This window comes from Pteropus medius, unplaced genomic scaffold (assembly GCF_902729225.1).
Source record: "Pteropus medius unplaced genomic scaffold, Ma_sr-lr_union100, whole genome shotgun sequence".
NCBI classification, from domain to species: Eukaryota; Metazoa; Chordata; class Mammalia; order Chiroptera; family Pteropodidae; genus Pteropus; species Pteropus medius.
Genome location: NW_024353905.1, coordinates 193522 through 203079, shown reverse-complemented (window position 1 = coordinate 203079; position 9558 = coordinate 193522). Strand labels below are relative to the sequence as shown.

The 9558-nt window shown below is 48.3% G+C and overlaps 1 protein-coding gene across 3 annotated transcripts in view; it reads left to right on the top strand.

Annotated features, from left to right (window-relative positions):
* Positions 1–9558, top strand: part of IQSEC2 (IQ motif and Sec7 domain ArfGEF 2) — a 76981-nt gene that overhangs the window by 20618 nt on the left and 46805 nt on the right. For 2 of the 3 annotated variants that reach the window (XM_039851384.1, XM_039851379.1), the window contains exon 2: positions 4293–4322. The exons of the other annotated variant lie outside the window; for it this stretch is intronic. In XM_039851384.1, the coding sequence (XP_039707318.1) occupies positions 4293–4322 (30 nt within the window). The remainder of the gene's footprint in view (positions 1–4292; positions 4323–9558) is intronic. 3 annotated transcript variants of the gene reach the window in all.

The window sequence follows — 9558 nt, the reverse complement described above, 5'->3', positions numbered from 1 at the left end:
ACAGAATACATAAAAATTTAAAAAATCCAAATAGAAGTATGTGTGCGTTCTTTAAAATAAGGAGGTAATCCCCCAAAAAGCAGTTAAAATACTTGAAAACAGTTTGTCTCTGAGAGTGAAGTTGGGAGTTTCAGAGAGGTAGAGTGAGGAATTTATGTTTTGTTATAATCCTTCTAGTACGTTATGACTTAAAAATCTGTATACATGTATTACTTTAGTAAAAAAAAAATAACATTTAAAAAAGACACACAAAAGTTTCAAACACAGATTAGCCAACACGAGCATATACTTTAGAAATATGAACAAGAAGACAGAAAAAAATAAGTTGACAAAGAGACTGTTATAGTTGTTAAGATGCTTTTATAATTTGACTTTTTAAACTGTTTCGCCTATCACTTTAATAAAATTTAAAATAATTTAAAAACCATAAAGAAGGGCAAGAGTGTTCCAGGTAGCAAATACCAGATGTGCTAAAAAAGCAGATGGAAGGGCGGGGCGAGATTTAGAGCTTTGCAGAGCTTTGCAGGAAGGTTGGTGGGCAAATTACTGATTGATGGAAGCAGGAGAACCACATCAGTTTTTTTGCACTTTAGAGAGGTTCCTTTGTCAAGCAGTGTGAGAAGAGAGTTGTCCATTGAAGAGACTTGCAGTTAGACAAAATAATGTTTGGGAGTAGAGGTGCCTGGCTGCCCCAGGACTGGTTCTCAGCTTTTGGAGAGACCTCTTTTTCCTTGGGACACTTCTGGAAGGAGTCCTGTTCACAGTTGCCCTTCAAGTCTCCTTTAAAAAAAAATTACCTTCATTGGTGTCCAATCTCCTGTCTGTTGGACATCTGATTTTTTAGATATGTTATTCAAATCCTAGCTTTGCGTATCTCGTTTCTGATGCATTTTATGTTTGTTTTATTAGTTTAGCTCTCAGAGGACAACTTTGTTTATCTAATTCCTGGTTCTTGGTGAGAGGTACATTATAGTTGGCCCAGGTACTCTTTATAGATTGCTTGGAGGATCAAAACCAGAGGCAAGGGATCTAGTCAGGAAGTGAAGGCAGAAACCCTATTATGGCTACTCAAGGGCCTACGTTCTTTTCAATTATTCTACCCTGTTGTCCCCATAAGTCCCCAAAGGGTTCGAGAACTTTCCATATTTTGCTATTTATTCTCCCCATCGGCCAGATTGTTCCTTTTATCTGGAAGCAGCAATGTCAAAATCCTTGGTCAGGTTACATGCCTGAGTTTTTGGTTCAGAAAATATGGTCACTATACTCATAGGCTTCAATAGGTTACTGTTTAGTGAACATTACTCCTGAGGATGGGAATTGGCAGAACTTAGCCTTTGAGAAGTCTGGGGTCCTAAGTGGCCTTTGTTAGGAGAAGAGGGGCAGGGGGACTAGCAGAAGAAATCCATCTCCTTTCCTGATATGGATTGATAAAGGGAGGCCTGCTACCCTGGGTCTTTGCTTCTTCACATAGACAGCTGAACCCAGTTGATAAAAGAGAGAACTTTGGGATTCTGAAGAAACTAAATGTTTTAGGGACTGAAGATTGTTTGGAACTCAACTAACACAGCGCCATTGTTTTATAGATGAGGAACCAAGGTCCAGAGAGTGGTGACTTGTCCAAGTCTATGCGGCCAGTTGGGGAATGAGCCATAATAGAACACAACATTCTTTCTACCAGTCTGTGCTGCCCTCCAAAAGAATGGCGGCCCAGCTTCCTGGAGTAGGAGGTGGATTGGCCACTGGGCAGGGCATTAGCCCAGAAGAGATATAGGATAGCACAGCATTAATGATAACTGTTATCTATACATAATTAAGAATATACTAAATGCACAAGGAGCTACAAACCCTTGCAGCTCCTGTGGAGGTGGTTGCACAGCCACATTGAAGGTCATATGATCCTATATACCCTCAAACTAGTAAGAATCAGTCCACAATGAGGAAGACTACCTAATTCACTCTGCATTATGGCTCAGAGTTCTTTTGCTCCCCTTAGCTGCCATCTCGAGGACTGAACATCATCTAGAAATGCTCACAGTTAAGTCGCCTTAACTGTGCTCAAGTGTCCAGCACCAAGCTACTGGTACAGTGGAGCCTGGTGGTAAGAACACGAGCTTTGGGGTTCACACCAAGCTTCCCTTTCTTGTGTGATATGGGGCAAATTATTTTAACTTCTCTCGAGTCTTAGTTTGTTTCATCATCTTAAAATTGGATGGGTAATTCCCACTTTGCAGGATCAAAGGAGATAATGTACAAAAACGAGCCTCACACCTTGTCTGGTACGTGGTAGGTGCTTAGTGATTGTTCACATGATGATGGAGATGAGTATATATGTCGCTCTAAAGAGCCTGCATTATGTTCATCTCTGTCTCCTCTGCAGTCAGTTATGGTTCGGGGCAGTGCGGGGGAGCAGGTAAAGAGAAAGAAAAAGAAGATGACAGGGGTTGAGGAAGGCACTTCCTGTACTCTTAAACTGGTCCTCCTTCTTGCCTTTCCCCACCCCTAACACACCAGCTCCAGTTTAGAGCGACATATATACTCATCTCCACTCACCATCTCCATGAGCTCTTTGAAGGTTTGTATTCCTGGGCTGGGGCCTGGTATACAGTAGACTGCATAAATGTATGCTTGGGTTTGGGGGTGGGGTGTGGTGGCAAGGAGACCAGCCTACCTGGAGTAGAGGGTTAATGTTAGGGAGAGATCCTGAGGGGCTTGGCTTTTGTTCTGTCAGTAGACAGGGAGTCATCGAAGTTAGGCCCCTCTGACGTGGTACCTGCGAAAAACTGGGCCAGGCCTCAGAACCAATCTTGTTGCTGTAGAGTCAGATGGAAAGTTTTAATAAATGTGAAAAGGTACTCTGTGGCACTGGTCCTCCATCCCTTTGGGAGGCTGTGAAGGCTAAAAGTTGGAACCACTGTCGTTGTCTGAGCATGCGCCATGTGCCAGGCACTATGCTAGGCTGAAGCTCACAGCCCCCCGACAATGAGAGGGATTCTCACCATCCTGCCCCCATTTTACAAGTGAAAAAGCTGAGTCTGGACAGAGTGGAATGCATTCCCTGGGATTATGTGGCTAGTAGTAGAACTGGAAGTACTGTATTCGCCCACTGTCTGAGCTCCAGCACTGTGATGCTTGCCTGCCCACCTCGCTGATGGGTGCCCTATTCAATCTTCCAACAAATACTCTCTTCTGCGATCCATCCCCCTTCCTGTGTGTCCCTCTTTCATTTTGCACTCTGCATGGATGACGCTCTCTTCACTTAAGGTTGCATCATGGTTCTTTCACCTGAAGACAGAGCCTGCAATGTGTTCATCTCTGTCCCCTCTGCAGTCAGTTATGGTTGAGGATGGTGAGGGGCAGGCAGGTAAAGAAGGAGAAAGAAGATGACAAGGGGTGAGGAGGGCACTTCCCACACTCTTACACTTCTTTCAAGTTTCCTGGTCCTTCTTCCTGCCTTTCCCCACTCCCAACACACACCAGTTCCTGTCATTCCTAACTCCCCTGTGTGTGTGTACTTATTGGGAAGGAGCAGTGGAAGGGTGTGGTACAGATTTCACTGTTCCCTTGGTTCCCTCAAAGCTGTCCCCTACTCCATTCTCTTTTGTCGCCTTTCCTTTGCCTCTGAGGGGGCCTCACAATGAAGAAGGCAGATCAGTGTAGTGGAAAGGAACTCAGCAGCTGACTCACTCACCCTCTCTGCCTCATTCTCTTCATCTGGAAAATAAGCAGGTTGGACCAGGCAATTGGCAAAACCTTTTCTATGTTGTTAATAATACCTGGCATTTGTCTGCTGGGTTCCAAAGGGATTAATCATCCCAACAGCCCCGTGAGAATTGGCCCCATGTTACGAGTGGGGAGACTGAGGCTCAGATTCCGAGAGGGGAAGTGACTTACCCAGGTCCCAGAGCAGGTAAGTGGCAGAGCCTATGTCTGAGGTTCGGTACGTGTTCAAAGCTCAGGCATTGCCCCTGCCCACAGCTGAAGGCTGCCTCTCCGCCACTTCAAGGAAGTTCTCACTCCTCACCGTGATCACCAGGCCCACATGGTTTGTTTCTGGCACCTCTTCGATTTCACCTTCAACCACTCTTCTCTTTCATTCCACCCCAGCCACACTGTCCTCTTCTCTGTCCCAACAACCGGCCAGGTCCTTTACCATCTTACAGCCATTGCACTGGCTCTTTGCTCTGCATGAAATACCCTACCCCTAATGTGTGTTAGGCCTCAAGGTCAGTGCATAGGGCAGAAGAAGATGAGAGAGCATATGCTAACTGTTGTTTTTTCTGTTTCCCTTTCAGATCTGATGGTGAAAATTCCAGAACAGTCAGGTCAGTACCTCCTTTCTTTAGTAGCAGTTGGGAGATAGGGCAGGGACTGGGATAGAGGCCTCTGGTTTGTTACTTCAGGATCCATTGGCAGGGGTGGGGGCCATCTCCAGGGGTTTGTCCCATTGGTGTTAAGGATGTGGTTATAGAGTGGGGTGGGAGGCTACTTGGGAGTGGAATGTGGCCCGAGTGTGTGGGAGGAAGTTGAAACTGTTCTTCCAGTCTTTCCTGACCCTAGCTGACTTGGGTGCTGGGATGAACCCCAGAGGGGCTCATGGGAGCTGCCCAGATGGGAAAGCCGACGTGCGGACAGGTCAGTTCTGGCCCTGGAACCTTCTCCACCTTCTCCCAGGAGAAGAGGGCATAATAGACATGGGGCTTCCCTGGTCTGGCTTTTGTGCTCCACCCTGAACTGCGCTAGCCCTGAGTATTGGAATTTGGATGGACTTTTGATGTGACACTTTCTACATATTAGAAATATACATTATGGTGACAAGTGCACTTATTTTTTGTGTGCTTGGTAAAAAAAAAAAGGTTTGTAAGCTTCAGTAAGTTTTCAGGGTGTGATCAATCTGCCACTTGAGGAGGTGGGAGTAAAACTGGATTAGAGACAGGGGCTATCTGTGCATTTCCCATGCCTATAGCCATCAGAAGCTTAGTGAAGACATAAGTGTCAAGTATAGGGACTACATGAAAATGATGGGGGTCTCAGAATAGGGCCCATCAGTCTTAGCATCCAGGCCGGGGGTTCATGGAGTAAGCCTCTGAGATGAGATGGGCCCAGGCAACAGAGGCATGGGATGAGTGCACTCAGCCCCCAGCCAGAGCTGCGATTAGCATATACAGCACTTTTATGAAGAGTAGAATCCACCGAGTGGATCAGTTGGAAGAATGTTCCTATTCCACTGGGCTACTGTGGCTGCTCACCAGGGTTCCCGGCTCAGTGAGCAGAGCACAGGTTGGATTCAGCCCCCATTCACGCCCTCTTGGCTGTGAACTCTTGTGCAAGGCACAGCTTGCTCAACCATATGCAGCAGCCCAGGTCCTGGCATCCAGGCAGTGGGTATGAGATGGGGCAGAGGAGCTCAGCATACAGACAGAGGTGCATAATGAGACACACCTTGCCCTAGCATCCCAGGCAGGGGGTATGGAGCGAGCACAGTGATGCCCAGGCCCAAGGTATAGGCCATGGGATGGGAGCACACTTGGGCCAGCAGGAAATCAAGGGGAATGTGATGGCTGCAGTCAGGTCCAGTGTATATGACAAGACAAAATTAGTACCAATATGCATCCAAGGAGTATGGCATGGGCATAGCCTGTCCTAGCATTTAGGAAGGCACTAGTTTAGCAAAGGACATGGAACCCACTGTCCCACTGTGGGTTTAGAGAAAGGCAATTTGGGCCGACTCCCAACACAGGCACCCAGGCATCCCTGTCCATATGCCTGCTACTTGTCGAGGGACCCATTAAAGTCTCTCTAGCTCTGAGCTCTTCCCAGCAGGGGAGTTCCTGGGACCTGCAGCTCAGGGTATTTAGTAATTATCATAATCATAAGTCATTTGATGATATAAGTTGGGACTTTACAACTTATTGAAGTTGTCAGTGACTTTCTTTTGTTTGATCCTCCCAGTGACACTGTATGCGGAACCTGGGCTGGCCTTATCATCATTGTTTTACAGTTGAGGAAACTGAGGCTTGGCCTGGTTATGGGCTTTCCCACAGCCACACACTTAATATTTGGCCGAGCCAAGATTCAAACACGGATCTGCCTGGCACTAAGCCCAGAGCCCTGCCCACACTGATAATAATAATCATCTTCATCCTCATCCTAATATTTTTAATAATAGCAGGTATCATTTGCTCCTCACATACTAAGAACTCTGAACACGATTTTAATGCTCACAACAACCCTATTAGACATGGATTGGGATCCCTGACTAACAGATGAGGAATACAAGGTTCCCAAGAGGGTTAGTGCCTTGCCCAAGGAAAGAAGAGCAATGGGGCCAGGTGGCATCACTCTGACTCATACCCTTGGCTGTCTGGTTACAAAGCCAGTGTTTGTGGTTCTAAGACGTGCTTCTCAACATCCGTCCTGGGTTCATAGTCAAGGAGGCTACAGGGGCCTTGAGGACACAGCAATTGGAGAAGCAAGGGTCAAACTTGGGCTGTGGAAGGGAACTAAAACATAGCGCTTGTGAGGCAAACTCTTGCAAACATGGCAGGAAGACTCTTTAACTGGGAAGCAGAGCCAGATGGGACTGTCTGAGAATGCTCTCAGGATCCACATGTAAATTCTTGAGCTCACTTCAGTTAAGGGTCAGGGAAGGCTTCTTAGAGAAGGCAGCATCTGAGCTGGGCTGTGGAGGACTGATACGCAAACTCTGCATATGGAAGACATCATTGGAAGTGGAACCAGCATGCCTAGGAAGTGAGGGTAGGGTTCGAGATGGGGGCAGTCAGCTGGGCTAAAACAGATCTCGGCAGGAAAGGCACAAAGATGAGCACACTGGTGAGGGCTGGGTCACAGACACCTTCCGTCATCAGTGAGGAGCTGGGGAAGTTGGGAAGAGAGGCTGGCCTCTGCAGCATAGCAAGGGCAGCAAAGGGCTCCATTTATAGCTAGGTCGCTTTCTAGGTATGTGACTTTGGATAAACCTGTTCATCCCTTGGAGCCCCAGTGTCCTCTAATAAACTTTGTGTGTGTGTGTGTGAATTGGAAAGGTTAGGAGGGCAGGAGAAACAGCAAGGAGAGGGGCTAGGCCTTGGCTGTGTTGGAAGCAGAACAGCAAGAAGTGAGCAGAACTGGTGGACTGAACCAGTAGCCCCCACCCATGGCAAGACCCAGGCCTTAAGGCTTCCAAGTGCGTGGTGCTAGAGGAAGTATGGAGTCTAATTAGAACTGAACAGCTGGTGTTGTGAGAGGGCTGTGGGCAGAGGAAGGTGCCTGGACTTCCTATAAGTATGTGAAAAGTCATCAAACCTACAGGTACCTTAAGCCAGGGTCCAGAGAGGGACTGGCAATGGCTCAAGGTCATGAAGCTAGCTAGCCTTTAGCAGAGCCTGCTTTCTACCTGTGTGCTCTTTGTGGAGCCACTTAACTTCTCTAATTCTTTTTAGTTTCCTCATTAGTAAAATGGAGACAATAATTCTGACATCTGTGGGTTGGTGAGAGAATTTACAGTAAAGTAATACTCAGCACAAAGTAGTGGCTCAACACATTGGAGTGCCCTCTACTGTCTCTTAACCCAATCCAGTGTCATATACTGGATAGTCAAGCTTGAAAAATGTGGAGAAGAGTAGAACTTGAAAACAGAGGGGCAGGAAGGACCAATGCCTCTGTCACCAGAAGTGGAGGGAGCCCAGGCCTATAGAGTCAGACTAGAAAGGGGGTGGGGGAGGTGAAGGGGCAGGGGACCAGGCTAGGGTTGCGAGGCATGCAGGGATGAGAACTGGAGGAGGTGGCCTGTTGCTAGAGAAGGAGGGAGGGAGTGGGGAGCCGCTGATACTCAGCTGAGCCGGAGATGTCCCCATGGCAACAGGAGCTGCTGCAATCTAGGGAGGAGAAGTAGGAGGAGCCGCCGCTGCTGGCTCTGCTCCCAGAGGAGGCCTCCCACTCTGGGCCTCAGTGCCTCCATCTGTCCAACAGGAGTTTGGATTAGATAATCTTTAAGATTCTTGTTTTCACCTGGTAATCTGGGGTGGCTGAGACCTCATAGACTTTCCGTGGTTCCCCCAACCATATGTCCAAGACACCACGAATCCCCAGAGCCTCCCTAGCTGCATCCTACTCTTCCCTCCCAAGCTGCCTCCTGTTTCTTGCAGCTTGATTGCCCGCCCCATATACCTCTCTGTTCCCACCACTTCCTTTGCCTGGAACCTTGTTACTTATTGCTCGCTCAGTGCTCTCTGGCTCTAGGGAGCCCAACTCCAGTCCTACCCACTCTGTGAAGTCTTCCCTGCCTGCTTCCTCCCTCATGGGCTTCTTTGGCTCCAAAGCTCTGAGCTCCTCCTCAGGAATCACTATTGCAATCTATCAAATCACTTCTAAGAGCTGGGCTCCACACAGGACACTTGACAGGCTTAAATCTTTACAGTAAATCTGTGGTGTCATATTGTGAATCCCCATCTTATATAAGAGACAGTTCTCTGAGAGCTTACATGACTTGTCTGCAGTCCCCTGGGTACGATGTGGTAGAGCCAGGCCTGGAACTTGGCTCTGTGTAAGTGCTGCCCCAGGTCGGAGGTGGGTTTTGGCAGCAGCAGTTGCTGGATGCTGTGCCAGGCACTTTCCTATATTCTCTCGTTTAATCCTCACAATAATCCTATAGGGTATATATTCTTGTCATTTTATACATGAGGAAACTGAGGCTCAGAGAGCTAAAATAATTCTCCCTGTGGCAGAACTAGGACAGGAATCCAGACCCTCAGAGTTGCAGAATCCAAGCTGTGCTGTGCCAGGGTTAACACAGTCATATTCCAGAAGCACACACAGAGCATTCCCTATGTACCAGGCTTGTGTTGGGTGGTCCTTTAGAGGGGGGATGGAAGTGGGGTACAGACACAGATGAGCCAGTTCTGGCAAGCTCAAATGGGAGTGTGCTGCCAAGGAGAAGCCAGTTGTAAGGACGAGTCTGGAGGGGGTGGAGCTGGAATCTGACAGTGGGACAGAGGAGGAGGGAGGCGGGGGCAGTTTGGTAATTTTCCCAAAGGAGGTACCTTTCCAGGAAGCTCAAGATGGACAAGAGGGGTGAGAGAGTCCTCCCTCTCCATCCTGTTTGTGTTTCCTTGCCCCCACCTGGCCCAGCCCCAGGAAGCGGGTGACCCCTAAGCTGGCTCTGTGCCTGGTTGGCACCAAAATAAACTTGCCTTCTCTCTCTTCCCCTCCCCTCGCCTCTGTCCCCTCTGTCCTGGCTTTAATTAGCAGCCCTGGGGATGAGTCACTTGGCAGCTGGGAAGGGAGGCAGCGCAGCACCCAGTCAAGCCTCCACTCCTGGCCCAAGCCTTGTGGGCAGCGCCACTGTGTTCATGCATGTGAATGTGCTCCTGAGGGCCGGCCAGCCATGTCCATGCGGGTGTGAAGAGCCCAGGGGCAGCACTGCATGCTGGCATGTGTCTGTGCATGTCATGGTGTCCACATAGGAGCATATCTGGTTGTTGCTGCCTTTGTTTCTCTGTGCCACTGAATGTCAGTGTGTGTGCGTGTGTGGCTGTATTGTATGTCTGTGGTAGCAAGTGT